General features: G+C 39.9%; 1 protein-coding gene across 1 annotated transcript in view; it reads left to right on the top strand.

The window, feature by feature from the left end:
* Positions 1-16,621, top strand: part of RBPMS (RNA binding protein, mRNA processing factor) — an 83,352-nt gene that overhangs the window by 56,597 nt on the left and 10,134 nt on the right. Inside the window, exon 7 of the mRNA XM_039333537.1 lies at positions 1,451-1,581. Within this exon, the coding sequence (XP_039189471.1) occupies positions 1,451-1,581 (131 nt within the window). The remainder of the gene's footprint in view (positions 1-1,450; positions 1,582-16,621) is intronic.

Here is a 16,621-nt window from a genome sequence, read left to right as displayed (position 1 = left end):
AGTTTCTTCCTTAACTGCCATTCTGAGTTTTTCAGAGCACAGAGTAGCCAGTGCATACCGCTTCCCTCTTTTTCCTAATCCAGGTCTCAGTGATATACACCAAGTCAGATTAGCACTTTCATCTGAGATTAAATCTTGGATAATACATAAAATTGTGAAGTGCACAACTTTAAGAATGCAAGTCCAATTCATTATTTCCTTGATTCGTTTACTTCCTAAACTGCCATACAAAAGAAGAGAGGCCAGCCAGCAGCTTTATCTTAAAAGGTTTCAATCTCCCATCATGTCTTCTTATAGTAGCTGTTACTTTAGTAAGCTGATTGGTCTATTTGCCTAGAATTTTGTAAGGAATTGAGAAATACATTTTATACAAAATGCCAGGACCTATAATTTGATATCTTTTATGACAGTGGTGGCGAACCTATGGCACGCGTGCCAGAGGAGGCACTCAGACCCCTCTCTGTGGGCACACATGCTGTGCCCTGGAGATGGCAAGGGACTGGCCACCACCACCCTGGCCCCGCGCATCCAGTCTGCCATGACCACCGCAGCCACACCCACCCGGCACCCAGTGATAAATAAGTGGGTTTGGGCACTGGGTCTCTAAAAAGTTCGCCATCACTGTTTTATGAAAAACAGTTCTGAAGAAATGTTTAGCTTCTGTCACATTGAATATTGGCTGCTGTTTTTGGCTTAACTGAATTCATTCTATATTCATATGTCATTTTGTTTACTTTTAATTATTTGATCATGTGTTTTCAAAGGCTCTGATATTATGAATAATGTGATGTAGGCTGTGATATAAATTCATGGTGAGTGAGGGTAAGATGGTTTACAAAGGATTGCAGTCAGCTCCCTTTACCCAGCTTTCCAGGTCTATGATAATTCTTTAGGAACCTATATATTTCTGCTACTTATGAAATAATATTAGAAGATGTGATTACATATATTGGTGCATTGTTCTGTGTTTTAAATATGTAATGAAGCAAATAGTCGATTGTTTTCTTTCAGAGTTTCCCAGCTGAAGCATCAAGCATAGTTTCAGCTGTATTCATTGATTCAAAAAATGTATAACAGTTGTTCCTGATCTGGTGTTCTATGGCTGTGTTAGACTATGATTCCCATCATCACCAGTCAACCTGACTGATATTATCAATGCTTACTTTGATTGCTCTTAGTTGGTAGAGTAGCTTAGTTTGATTTTTCTCTGTCTCCTGTTATGCCCCTGTTGAAAAGTATCCTTGGTTTTTTAATGTAGGATATAGATGTTGATTTTCATAGGTTGTCTCAGAGCAAACTTCCCCCCCTGATTTTCTCCATTTTTGCTTTTTGAAGAAAGAGGAGTGGTCAGAGAGACCATCTTAGTTTGGCGGTGAAGACAATTTGCCGTTTTGTTTTCTGCATTTACTGGGTTTTTTAATGATGACCTTTCCTTATTCTTCTCTTGCAGATGAACTCACAGTGCCTGCACTTTACCCCAGTAGCCCTGAAGTGTGGGCGCCGTACCCTCTCTACCCAGCGGAGTTAGCACCTGCTCTACCTCCGCCTGCTTTCACCTACCCTGCTTCACTGCATGCCCAGGTAATTTATATCAATCAGTCACATCTTCACCCACGTTATTCCTTGATCCTCTTCAGAGCTCACCATACAACTAACACTTGTCTGCCTAATAGGGTCACAAGAGCGAAATTAATGATCACTCCTCAATCAAGCTGATCCATCCTCTAGGGATCACTGGAATCATCCTTGATAAAATGGCAGCACCCCTCTGCCTGATAGAACACCTTTCTCTTCTTGAGTAATTTCACCTCCATTCACTTCAGGCAAATAGAAATATCTGCTGGGTCTTTGAACACACATATATTTTCTTATATACTGTATATATGGACTGTGCTTCCCAGACTTGCCTTTCAATGGTTTTAACTTCCAAGATTCACAGGTCTTGAAGTGGATCCAGGCAAAGTATGTAAGAATATACTGAGATATATATATATATATATATATATATATATATATATATATATATATATATATGTACATGTACTTGTAGCTTAAGAGGAGACATGGAAGCAAAACAATACTCAGTGACAGAGGAAATATACATGTAATGATGATGAGTGGTGAGTTGAGAAGATTGCCAACAGCAAATTGTTTAATAACAACAATTAAATGATTCTCCCCATTGACATATCATTGTCCCCAATCAGTAGTAATTTAGATGCAGGTCATCCTAGTGTGTGCATCTTGGTTGCAGTGAACAACCATATCCATCACTGAAGTCACCATTTTGTCTCAGTAGCCTTGGTAGTGAGCTTTAAACTGGCTGCTTATGAGGACATTCTTACCCTAACAAAGTGAGTATTAACCACCATTCGCCAAGTGAAAATGTGCTTGTAATTATTTGCTATTCTAGTTGTTTGTGTACTTTCTAGTGATGAGTAAAATGTTGAATAGATGTTTGGCAAAGGTGATAATCTATATAAACATTAATGAACTGAAACATTAGAACTGAACAAAAATAGATCTAGACTGTTTTTTAGGTTTACAATTGTGTGAAAGCAAATATGGGTAGTCCTCACTTTACGCCTTGTTTATTGACTGTTCACAGTCTCACAGTTAGGACAATGATGAAAAAGTACTGTGACTTTACTACCAATCTTCACATTATGACATTTGCAGGTCTGTACCATAAAGGGAAGCTGAAGTAAGATCATAAGCACAATCATTGTTTCACTTTTAGATCACTTTGCTTAACAACTGAGTTGTTGTCCCAGTTATGATGTTAAACCAGGACCACCTGTATACTCTTTTAATTATGTGATAGTTAATTAATTCTTAATTGTTTGGGGTAATAAGGAGGGCCTTCTATCCAGTTCTGATGCATTAGCTATGTTTTTTTTTTTTTTTTGAGAAATGTTGGTTTGGCCTGATGGGAGATGCAGTGTCCTTATCAATCTGAGATTCAATGGGGCAATGTCTAGACTGAATATCTCTGTGTGTTTTAAATAAAGCTACTAAATAGAGCTACCTTTGCATGAATATCTGAAAGCTTTAGCTGTCCAAAATGCACTTTGTAAACTGCTATAAAGTAGAAGCAGAAGTGGTATTGTTTTTATAAGAGCAGCAGTAGTTGTCCATTTGTTTTTAGGCCAATTTCAGAATGCTGGTGTTGACCTTTATGGTGCCAGGACTTAGTTTATTTGAAGTTTTGCAAAGCAAACCTCTCCTACTGCATGAGGGTGAAGTAAATCTATACATGCAGCATGTTCTGTGAAACTATTGGGAGAGGCACGGACCATGGCCAACCTCTCTGCCTCTTTGACACTCCCTAAGCCTTAAGAAAACTTAGGAAGATTAGCCTGTTTAGATGCCCTTTTTGTTTCTTTAAAGCAGCAAAAGATTGGGCTTCTGTGTTGTGGGCATCCCTTGATTGTAAGCCGCTTCAAGGGCCTGACTGAGTTGAGTAAGCCAGTCACCCTGCACAAGGCAGTGGGGGAGGACATTTGTTTCAAACTATTTGCAGGCAAAAATCAAAGCAGCAGCACAGGAAATTTCTCTGCCACTTGCTAAGTCAATCTTTGTAGCCTCTTCCTTGTAGGATTTTCTTGCACTTTGGTAAATTTACACTTGATAAATGCTTAGTTGAATCCACTGATGGTCTTGTTGGGAAGAAAAAGTGTCATATATAATACATTAACTTAAGAATTACACTTTTTAGATGGGGAGACAGATTACCTTTGGGGGACTTCCAGACGTATGGCTGGAAATTTGAAAAGATATGTCAGAGGCACTCACAGAATGTCTGTCATGGTCAGCCTGGCCACTCATGAAATACAAATTAATCTGAAAATTGACAAGTCCCACAGGATACTCTTTACCACGCTAATATAACGAGCAAGGGGACAGAGAGGAGTCGAGCAAGGGTTTTTCTGCAGAAATATAGCAGAAGTAGAGGTTAGTGTGTTGCTTTGTTTGCAATGGGGGAGGTTTGTAATTCCATTTTCATTAAAAGAATCATTTTAAAAAGAATCAGATGATGCAATAAGTTCAGTAGGTACCTAGCAAGATAGCTTGGGCCGGCAGGATCCATTGGAGAATGTCCAAACAGGAAAGCTGGTGAAAGTGGTATCACCTCTTTTGTACATGTGTCAATGTATATAAAAAGGACAGGGTTTTGTTTAAATGTCTGTAACCCCCCCTCCCAATTTAGTAGCATAAAATTCTAATAGCAACTAGTTATTATAGGACAGTGATGGCGAACCTTTTAGAGACCGAGTGTCCAAAAACTGGCCCCGCCCCCACTCCACCTCCTGCTGTGCCCCCGTTCCCCCACACACACCATCCCCCACCCCGCCTGCCCTCAGGGCCACTCACCACTTCCAGGGCCCACCACAGGTCGCCCAGGCAGCACCATGGTGGCCACAATCTCTGCCTGCGCCCTGCAGCATCAGCTGTGCATGATGGGGCGTGAGGGCAGAGTCTTGTCTACACTGCCTGGCTGCCATGTCCTGGGCTGCGCTGCTCCATGTGAGCCACGCTCAGGGGCGACTCTCCTCCAAGGGGGTTGCAGGTGAGGAGGGGGTCGTGGGGAGAGGCGAGACTGGGGCAATGGCACATATGCCCACAGAGAGGGCTCCAAGTGCCGCCTCTGGCACCCGTGCCATAGGTTTGCCACCACTGTTATAGGAACTGAGAACAATATTCACACTGGTCCAACATCCACTGGAAATTTGGGCTGCTTTTGTTATATGAAATCAAATACCGCTTCTCCATGAAAGAATATTATGCTGACTAAATCTAAGCTAGATAATGGTTGTATTTCTTCTGGCATCCAGAGTGGCTTCTAATTCTTTAGTCTAATGAAAATTCTGCTTTCTGTATCAGAAACTCCTTTGTGCTACACTTACAAAGGCCAGGTTCAGAAAGGCACATGTCTTTTATACAAGTCAGCCATGAGAATATCAATGAGTGCTTCGTGTAATCCAGGTAGACGTTATCTCTTAGGAATGTTACACAGTCTGAAAACATCCAGCACTACCGGTAAGTGTTTAAGCGAAGTGAGGTGGGCTGGATGGAAAGCTCTCATGTGCTCTTCTGAGCAAACTGGGAAAAGCATGGAAAGCACGCAGGTCAGAAAACTGAAGTTTTGCCAAGTTAGCTTAATCAGATAACACTATTGATTAATTGAATCATAAGTTATTATGGTATTTTACAGGAGTAAGGAGAAAATGTAATACCTGGAAACATATTATTTATCATTCAATATAAAAGAACAAAGCAAGAAGGAGTGAGGTAGAGGTATGGGTAAATGGAATGAACAGTAATTTTGGGGAGGGGAAATAGTATTATTATAGGACATCAAGAACAGAATGTTCAGCCAAAGACTACATGTGTTCAGCACACACTCACACACACACACAGAGAGAGAGAAGTATATGAAATGGAAAGGAAGAAAACATGAAGTGTTTTCAAAGGATGTTTGAGACTCCAGGAGCTGCCAAGGTGAGATCTCAAGAGTCATGTGAAAGAGTCATGGAAAACACGGTAGGCAGAATTGAAGAAAATAAATCAAGGATAGCAATGGACAGGTAGCTATTGAAAAAAAATTGAGATAGATACAAAACATTATTTATATTTCAGTGCCTGCTTATTTTACAAAATACCTTTAATCTGGATTTTTGTCTTTTTTTCTTACTTGCAACAGTTAAATGGGGTGTGGTTGTCTTCCATGTTCTGGGTGGAATGAGAAATAGTATTGGTGGAATAGATTTGTGATAAAATGATTGCTTTGTATGTTAAAAATTCGGTAAAAATGAGTATTACAGGTTGGTATTTGGTTATTTAACATAATGAAACAACAAATAACTATTTTGCTGTTCAATATCCAGCCTTTCTATACAATCGGAGCAATTAACAATTGATAAAATTCAATGTGCAAAAATAAAAATCCAACATCATCGCTTAATACCAATACAAATATCAATAAATTAAATGCCTGGCAAAAGAGATCCATCCTGACTGCTGTGAAAATATCAGTTTGTGCAGTCTCAGAAAGACCTATCCTGCAGATTACATGCGTTCTTTTATTTCCTACAGGTTTAGTTAAATTTTAAAGAGAGGACCACTATTTTTTATCTTCTTATTATCTATGAAGTCATTACAGCATCTTTCCTGAGAAATATCTTGAGGCATACAGGATGCTTGACATGTATTCTTCTTAAATATTTCACAGTTAACATAGTGCTATTATTAAATAAAAAGTGAAACACACAGAATGGGGTGTGTTAATGTTTCTTAGCAAATGCACTGTTGCCAATATTTCTCCTAAAAGTTATTGTCTGAAGACTTGCGGGAAATGATTGAGAATACAAACCATAAACTTGAGGAAAACAGTTTGTGACAGGACAGGAAAAGGGGAATTAGGTTGGAGTGGGAAACTATCTTTTATTCACGAGTCACAACAGGGCAGATTGCATGTGAAAAATCTCCAAATCCATCTGGCCAAGTGGGAGATCACAGTGCCCAGTAATGTACTATATGTTCTGTCACAAACACTTTTCCTGCTCCTTGAACTTTGCTGCCTGAAACTCCTAATGTTTTCTGAAAGCTGGTGTAATCTACTTAAAAATTAACCAACAAGGGGGGAAAGTAATGAAACATGGATGGCTTTAATCCCTGGGGACTGCCTGGGGAGCATGTCTGGTCTGTAATCCTGCATGCTTGGATGCTCCCTTGTAGCCAAGAACATTTAGCAAGTTTATAAGAATTGGTGTGAGCTTTTGCTGGAAGTGTTGCTGGCTCACAACTTTCTGCTGGTTGGAATGGCCCAAATGTTCCCGAAGATGCAAGGAGATCTCTGAGGTGCAGACTTCCTGAATAATGGAATGCTGATTAGCTCTGTGGAATTTGCTTGAGGAATTCAGGGGGCAGATGTGCTTGTCTGTGTTGTCTTTGCTCAAGAGGAGAGCTGTCATGGTACACTGTTCCTATCTGCTTTCTTGGAAATTGTGTTCGCAGCCATGATAGAATGAACGTCTTTTTGTTTTTCCTTAAACTGTGGTTGTCCTGCCACAAGGATACATTATTTAAGATTTAAAATCTTTCCTAATACAAAGGTCTGTTTAGCCCATTTTAATGTTTTCCAGTTTTCTTTGTTGTTCCACCATTGTGTTTTCTTTTTTAAAAGAGCTCCTTTTTTCTCAAGTCCTGAGTGCCCCAAAACTGCCCCCCCACGCCCGTCCCCACTCCGCCCAACCTACTGGGCCACTCACCACCTCTATAGCCTGCCACAGATCACCCAGGCAGCCCAGCAGGGGCTACGCCCTCCACCCATGCCCCACAGCATCATCTGTGCACGACAGGGTGCAAGGGCGGAGTCTTGTCCCTACTGCCTGGCTACTATGTCCTTGGCTGCGCTGCTTCATGTGGGCTGCGCCCGGGGGCAACTCTCCTCTGGGAGGGCTGCTGGTGAGGGGGCCGTGGGAGGAGGTGAGGCTGGGGCGACGGTGTGTGCCCACAGAGAGGGCTCCAAGTGCCGCCTCCAGCACGCATGCCGTAGGTTCGCCACCACTGGCCTAGATTAAAAATAGATAGTATCCTAAAGGATTAATGTTTTAATTTGTTGATAAACGTTAAAAAACAGTAGGATTTGTCCATGCGAAGTCACTTTAATTTACCATGAGTGGATATCTGAAGCACATGAAGGTCTGTTTGAGATGTAAGAAAATTCTGAGGTAGTAAATCCAGCCAAAGTTGATCATGACTAACTCCCTTTCAAAACAACAAAGCAGGTCTAATTGAGACTAATTTGCGTTGGGCATCCTTTATAAAGTTCTCAGTATAGGCATCTTTCATAAGATGGGTGACTCTTGAATAACTTAAACATCAAATACTTTTAATTATTTTGACCTAGTATTAAATTTTGCAGTCTGCCGGAGTAGACAGGTATAATAAACTTGCTGAAATAATAAAATAATAAATCTTCTGCCTCTAGGAGAATTATGGCTATACAAAACAAAAAATGCAGTCCAGTTGCTGGATTAAGATATTTCCCAATTAAAAAGCTATGCAAGTAATCCTTGGCTTAAAATCACAATCGAACCCAAACTTTCTGTTGCTAAGTGAGACCATTGTTAAGTGAGTCTTGCCTCATTTTACGACCTTTCTTACCACTGTTGTTAAGTGAATTACTGCAGCAGTTAAGTTAGTAACCTGGCTGTCAAGTGAATTTTGCTTCCCCATTGACTTTGCTTGTCAGAAGGTCGCAAAAGGGCATCACGTGACCCCGGGACACAGCAAATATCATAAGTACATGCCAGTTGGCAAGTATTGACCATGTGACTAGCGGGATGCTGCAACGGTCTTAAAGTGTGGAAAAGGTCATAAGTTACTTTTTTCAGTGCCGTTATAACTTTGAATGGTCACTAAATAAATGGTTGTAAGTCAAGGACTTCCTGTAGCTCAATCCATGTTTGAAATGTAGATGGTGATAGGTTTATTTCCTCATCATTTTATTTAAAGGATTATCGGGTCCCTGAACTATATTAAGATGGATCAATGACTGGATGGTGATTAGCATTTGGTAGAGGTGCAAGATTGGACTGAAACTATGTTGTTGAGAACAGAGGAGGGACTCTGTCCTTGCCCTTAGTTCCTTCCTGAATTGAAGGATGGACAAAAAAAGTCTGTATCATACAGTAAATGCATGCCTTCATTCCAGCCTTGGGACCGAGTATGTCATTGTGTGAAGACGAAGCATATTCATAAGCTGGATCAATTAGTCAGTTGCATCACTGGGTCGCTGTGACTGTTTTAAAACATGAAACCTGATTTTGATCGGTGTTAGGCAGCAACTTCACTTCCATTGATTGCAGTGGATTAAATCATGTTGCAGTCAAAAACCCTGGAGAATGTTCATCATCACAAGAAATCTGCAAATGTTTTCTGACCTGCATAAATTAAAACTGCATCTTCTCTCTAATGTGTTTTATGTTCTGCTTTCTTGTCGATGAGTTGTCTAGTTTACTTTGGCCTTGCTGAACAGGTTATTGTATTTTGTGCTTTCAAAGCACACTGTCAGTGTTAATGAGCCCTACCCAGTATGAGCTAAACATATCTGGCCTGTTATCCTCTATATTGTTCTCACTTTCGTTATTTTCAGTCGGCTTGCAAGGCAGGGAGCAAGGCAGAGAATCACCCTCTCCAATTACAAATAAAGGGCCACACACCAGCCACTGCAGGCATATTCTTCCAAAGATGGCAGGTTTTATGCCTCTTTCTGATGTGCCTCCACTGGACTGCAGGCTTGGAGGTAAGAATCACTGAGGATAATTCCAGGAACAATGACAGTTTCTTTCCCCGTATGGCAAGATTAGTCCCGTTTTAGGCATGAAAGCCGGCCAGTCACTCTGTCTCAACCCAATAACCTCACAAGGTGGTTTATGTGGAAAAATAGGAAGACATAGGAATATTAGATATGTTGACTGCCATGAGTTATTTATAAAAGCAATAAAAGCTGTGTTTTTGTCTGCATGTATGTGTGTATTCATTCCGAACTAGGACTGATTAACCATAGAAAACATGTTAGGGTTCTGGTACATAATTCTTTTGGAAATACCATTCACAATAATGGTAAATTAAAAGGGCAAATTCTGTGCTAAGTATTATAATGAACAGAACTTAAAATAAAATCCAGTATCTTCATTTGATGTGGCTACATTCGGAATACGGTCTGTGGTACTGATGACCCTATTTCAAAAATTCTGATTACATTGTCCTTAATCTCTCTTTTAGAAGAAAACTAAGAAGGATCAAGAGTTTCTCTTTGAAGCAACAGCAACATGTTTCAGACTTCTGAAAAATACTGACTAAGCTACTTGAAAATATTTGTGTCCCGCCTTTATTGTTTTTACAAATACCTCAACGTGGTGAACATATCCGACACGCTTTCCCTCTACTATTTTCCCCACAACAATAACCCTGTAAGGTGAATTGGGTTGAAAGAGAGTGACATATACATTATAAAATTATGAATGGGTAATAAAATCAGATGAGATGAAAGAAGATTTTTCACACAATGACTGAGAAATTATGATTGTTTGACATAATACTTTTTCATTGTTTTAGCTAGAAGGCAAAAGCTTGAGAAGGTTCATGTCCTGTTTGATTTTCTGTTTGTTTGTTTGTTGTTTCTAGACTGCAAATCTCCCTCAATGAGGGATCTGGATGATGTATAGTATATTACTTTTTCTAGATGTCGGTTGGTCACCAATGGAGAAAAATGTTGAACCAATTCGGTGATTGGTATAATTCAGCCTAGATTATGCAATTTATATAAATTTAACAAACCAAGTACATTTTTCTTTGGTTTATTTTATTGACAACATGGTGCTTATGCTTGACAATCTGTAGAGTAACAATATCTGACTTGCAAAAAATCCAAACAACCACGGGGTACATACAAAAAGCTCTAACGTCTTGCTTCTATATACAGGTTATCTCATATGGATGCTGTAGGGCTTTTCCTCAGCACAAACATGTTAAAATTTGCTAGTGATCCCTGTCTTGCCACAGGCATGATGCCCACAAATGATGTTCTCATTTACCCATTGAGGGCAGGGAATAATGTTTTCCCCTCCCACCAAATATCAGCTAGTAAGAAAATGTGTATTGAATGATTTACTTACTGTGGATGGAGACGGATTGAGAGGCAATTTAATGACTAGATTAGTGTGGATTTCAACTTTCAGAATTCCTTAGCTAGCATTCTTCCTGGAAAACTCTGAGAATTGAAGTCCACACATCTTAAAGGTTGAGAAACACAGCTAGATTAACGGATCTAGAGGAGGAACTATATGCCCATAGCAGTGGACAATACTACAATATAATTGCTAGCTGATACCACCCCAAGTGGCTACCTGATTGTAACACCATCTGAATGGTTGAAAAAGTACATCAGTTTGTACCCATGACAACACTGTTGTGGTTTATTGCCTGATGAAAGGGGAAAGCAATGCTCTAATGTGGGAACAACTAAGGATGACTGTAAACTCTCAGAACTGCACTGGAGACAAGATGAATATAATGTCATGAGGAGTTGGTAGAAAAAAGGATTTTATTTGCTTTCTGAAATATACTGGCCGTCTCTATTTCAAAACCCTCTGTACTGAAGGAATACAGAACTGCAAAGAGGAGGCCATTAACCCCTGTGGAATGTGTACATTGTGAACATTTAAGATTGTCCATTTCCTGTGTTGCTTTAGCATGCCAATGTGTGCAAGTGTAAACATGTTGTTTGCTGCTCCGTATCTGAACTTAATCCAATGCTTTATGAGCCAAAGATTTTTTTTTGTGGTATTCTATTGTTCCATCCAAGCTTGCAGGCAATTATTTGATTGACATGGAAGTGGAAGTGCAAACTCTTACATTCAGATTCTAATGCTGAGTGGAATTTGGAGCAAATAAAAATTGACTTTGGAAAAGTGTGAGTGGCAGGCAGTTGTAAGAATTAAAATGGAGATGGGCAGATTTACTCCAGATCTAAGAGTTCAACTGACACAACTCTCTGCCTCTTTGTCTTTTCTTTTCCCCCCATATTGTACCTCCTGAAAAACATTCAAATATCAGGACTATAATATATTTAATTAAAACTTTCATTAAAATGTGTCCTAATTAAAAGGGTCACATTTAAACGTTATTTGAACTTAAAGATGTTTTAAGTACTTAAGTACAAGTACTGATAAAACCATCTACATTATTCCCCTTTCTTGTGCAGATAGTGCTTCTCTTGAAAATTTAATTAGTGTAGATTAATTGTCATGAAATTAATTGGCTAAGATTGTTTTTTTCAGTTTAAGGACCTTACTTGACCTTTCAGTGCCTAGTATAAGATACCAGGAGAAAACATGATTAAATTGCTTGTAAGCCACCTAGAGTCACTGTGAGCGAATAGACAGCCATATAAATATCCTAAATAAATAAATATAATCAGCATTTAAACTGAGCTAAAGATAAAAACAAATTTAAAATTAACTTTGAGCCTGTTTGGTCTAGTGCAGTGGTTCTCAACCTTTTTAATGCCGCGACCCCCAACCGGTCGTAAGTTGAGGACTACTCAACCGGTCGTAAGTCGAGGACTACTCAACTGGTGCAGCACCGTCTGCAGAATGGGACTTTTGGCGGGCTCAGCAGGGCAGAGACAGCCTGGACAATTCCTATTGGCTTTTGAAAGCCAATAGAATTAGACTCTATTCAAGAGAGTCTATTCTATTGGCTTTCAAAAGCCAATAGAATAAAAGGGAGTAGCACAGCTAAGGAAAAGGGGAAAAAAATGGCGGACTGCGTTGTTTGGCGACCCCCGTGAAATGGTCGTTCGACCCCAAATGGGGTCCCGACCCACAGGTTGAGAACCACTGGTCTAGTGGTTAAAGAACTGGGCTAGAAACTGGGAAGATGCAATGAGTTCTAGTCCTGCCTTAGGCACAAAGCCAGCTGGGTAAACTTGGGCCAGTCATTCTCTCCCAACCCTAGGAAACAAGCAAGGGCAAACCACTTCTGAAATCTTGCCAGAAAAGCTACAGAGATTTGTCCAGGCAGTTGCCAGGAGTCAATGCTGAATTGAAGAGTCCAGGATTTGATTCACAAGAAGGACCAATTGCTGTGCCAAAGGTGCTTTTCAAAAGGCGACTTGGTTTTTTCTTTGAAAAAAGAAGCTTCTTCAGTTCTGACTGAATGGTGGGGAATGGAAGGATTTATATTTTATAGTCATCTGGTTATTTGCACTCTGAAGACTGCTAGCTCTCTGAGAGACATTGAGACCACTTGGAAGTTTATCTGTACCCTCAGGGTCACTTCAGAGTGCAAATGGGTGTGGAACCTTCTCGGAGCACCTATTGCATCCATTTCTTGCCTCTGAAGCTTTCCTATTTACATGTTCTCTCCTTGGAGCAATACCCTGTTAACTCCAAGAAGGCAGAATATACCATCAGGATTTTATTTTGTTTTTTATGATGACATGTCTGGAACACTGCCAACAAATCCTGGCCTTTTATGCTAGAGTCCCAACATCAATTGCAAATTCGTAAGTCACATAATGCAAGTTGTGTCATTTGTCTCTCTGATAATGCACAGTTTGACAGACTCAGGGTTTTTCCCGCCATTGCATTGAAGACCCCTCTTGCCCATTGCTGAGTTGGCAACAAATTTCAATTTCTTTTGCCACTGCTGCCTCCTGACTTCCCCCAAAGTTTATGGTGATATATTTTATATAAATTAAAGCTATCTTTAGATGGTGTTGAATTTAATACTGGTACAGTGAAGGATGAATTAATGCTGTTTCACTCATGGGCTGGGGATGAAACGAAGACACAATCAGGCCTAAAAATATGACAAGACACGTTTAGGCTGTGGTTAGGTGTCAGTGGGGGAAAAGCCCCGAGAGGGACAAAGCAAAAAGCAAATGAAAGATGTCTCATTTTTGTGTGGGTTTTGGCTGAAGCTCATAAAACGGTTATGATTTAGATGGATTCATTTCTAGTAGGATCATTTCATGCATTATACTTCCTACGCCTGCCTTTTACATTTTTAAAATCGTGAATAAGACACATAAGAGGATTGTGCGGTTGCATTTATTCAGGTTGATGCAGTATGCTGACTGCCAAGCATTGGGTTGTTGCAATGTATAATGTAGGATAACCTTAGAGCAGGGGTAGGCAACCTTGGCTCTTTTATGATCGTGGACTTCAACTTCCAGAATTCCTGGCTCAGGAATTCTGGGAGTTGAAGTCCATGAGTCTTAAAAGCCAAGGTTGCCTACCCCTGCCCTAGACTAGTATCAGGGAGGAAGTGACAGATTCTGTCAGCTTCTTAATTAAGGCCTTTGAAGATAGTTTTCTAAGATGATGAAGAAGGTCACTGTTTTTCAAGGAGTTAGTTTATTTTGAATGGAATCCCTCCCTCCCTCCCTCCCTCCCTCCCTCCTTCCCTCCCTCCTCAGAATTAAAACTTGACCTATCTCATCTAAAAAGTTTGCCCTTGTCCTGGAGTGCAAATCTGGTAGCACATTCACTTTAGTTACAAGGATGCCTTTTTTTGCACAACTTTGATTTTCAGGTCTTTCACTTGATTACTGTGATAAGTCTGCTCTCCTATCCTGCTGCTTTGGGGGTTCATCTAAATACCGTGAAGTATTAGAGCTTTTTCCAGTCTCCTTGGCTTTGGTACTGAGTTGAGGGGAATGTAGTGCAATACATCTGCAGTAGAGGGAAAAAAAGGTATGGCCTGGCATCAGCAGTAGGACATTATTCACAGGTAGGATGAAAACATGGCAGCCGTAGCAGTGAAAGTGAAGCCCTGTCCCTTTACCCGTGCATATCATGGTGACAATACAAGTACAAACGGGGTGGGTCTTTGTGCTGCCACCATCACCCATCTTGCTGTCTTCAGATTCTCCTGCAGACACCACTGCATGTTAACAGGGAAGAGCTACTCATTTTTGTACTCTCTTGTCCAGAACTTTCTGCAGACATGAGTGACTCGAATCCAATTGATTTAATCTGAGTTTTTCATAACATTTAGCAGCAATGTAGTGGTTTATCTTTTTATCTGATGGAAAGTGTGAAATTGCTTCATCTGCTGGCTTCTTTGTTTTCATTTGGCGTTGGTTGAATTCTTTGTTGTTTTGGGTAAGTTTTTTAAAGTGGTCCAGGAAGATTCTAAGCAAGATATATGTACTGATGTAATGACCTTCATGTAACGCCACATAAAGTAAATGAACATGCATTGTTTTGCCAGAAGCACCAAATATCACGTCTTCACATACAGTTCATGTTCAACTGAGCAAAACACTCATAACCAACTACTGACCAATACATAGATGTCAGTTGATAACTTTTCTTCCTTTTTAAATTATCTGGACATTTGTGAAACTCTATTGCATCTCTAATAATGCTAGAGAAATATCTGTTGTCACACCAAGGATGTAACAGATGCTCTGCAAAAGGGAATCAAAACATTGTTTACTAAAACATGATTGCTTCATCTGGAATTATCTGGAAGGCATGTCAACAATGAATTGTGGCTGCAGAATTCAAGGATATAAATCACGTCCCCTATATAGTGTTCTCCTGTATTTGTCTGTGATCCTTATTGTTATAGCAGTAATATTATAATCTCTGTGTTGATAATTAGCTGGCAAACTGCAGTGTGGTTTTGAATTCATCTTGGAGGAGGAAATTTCATTTTCATGTCAGCTGGAAAAGAAAGGGATGAGGTGAGGAATGGACTGAGAGAACTCCCTCTTGTGGAGGACCAGGCTGCTTCTTCTGGGAACATCTAAGACCCCAGTGATGGAGGCACTAGGTTCTACCAGCATTTTCACAAATATTTTATACTCTGTCGTTTCTGAATATATTCCATATTCAGTTAAGCTTTTAAATGTTAAATGTGCAGTGAAGATAGAATATTTCATGTCTGTCTCATGACTGCACATTGATATCTGTGAGACAAGAAAAGATCAACTTAGCAGGAATTTTTAACTTTCCCTTCTCCCTGTTTGGCTTCAGGCCCACCCATCTTTCCAACAAGTTTAAAAATAGCTTCTTGATCCATGAGGGAGGGCTGGGAATGAAATGACACAATAAGTTAATGAGCCTGCTAGTGACTTCAAGCCACTGACCTGTAGGGCAGGAACCGAGTAACTTTTTTCTTTTTTCTTTCCACTGCTAGTTGCCATTTCTCTCGTCAGTCTCTCTTCAATCTCTTCTGTGCTGTATTTCCAGCAAGGAGTTTCCCCGGTAGTTTATTTTCTGATAATAGTGACCATTCCCCCAGTCCCAGCAGATATGATCCTTCCTGATTGAAGATCTTACCTGATAGCTGGGTAGAGTTTCCTTTGACTGGTTAGTGCTGATAAACATCCAGAATGAGTATTTAACAGTCTCTAATTGTTCTGCTCTGTCCTTAGAATCATAGGAACACTTTATTACAGTAACTGACCCGCTCAGAAAACTAGAAAAACAAATTGTGACACAGCAAAAGGCAGTAATTATAAAATCTATGAGCTCCAATATGGTATATTTTACAAATAGTAAAACTTAGGTTAAGATAGTAACAAGAGGACTAGTAACAAGAGGACTAAAATTCATTGATTAGATAGTAACAAGAGAACTAAAATCCATTGGTCACATACTAAAAGTGTAATTCAAATGGATTCGTGTGGCATGGAAATTGGACTAGGTAGGGATTATTAGCTGTAGTTGAATATCTTTACAATAAGAGAAATACTATATAACAAAACATGAGTTACAGAATGAGAAATGGAAGTGCTATGGTCTCTCTCACTTTCTGCAATCCTGATGACGGGGTATGACCCCTTAACTAGCATAATATCATGCTAAGGAGAGAGAGAGAGGGAGGAAGAGGGAGAGAAAGAGATGGAGAACTTCTCAAGCAATGCCAGCACTTGAATCTGTTGGAATAGCTAGTCTCAACTGCCAGAATTAAAAAGATGGTTTGTTATAATTATGATAGACTGAGGACTCTATTTAAGAATGTAATGGTTGATAAAATGGCCAACCATTGTATTCTTCAGGATCAATTTATTCTCTTGAATGTGAGCCAGAAT

This window comes from Crotalus tigris, unplaced genomic scaffold, assembly GCF_016545835.1.
Source record: "Crotalus tigris isolate CLP2741 ecotype Arizona unplaced genomic scaffold, ASM1654583v1 scf7180000024506.7606697, whole genome shotgun sequence".
In the NCBI taxonomy this organism is placed as follows: domain Eukaryota; kingdom Metazoa; phylum Chordata; class Lepidosauria; order Squamata; family Viperidae; genus Crotalus; species Crotalus tigris.
The sequence above is the reverse complement of the archived record's forward strand: the minus strand, read 5'-3'. Positions and strand labels throughout refer to the sequence as shown.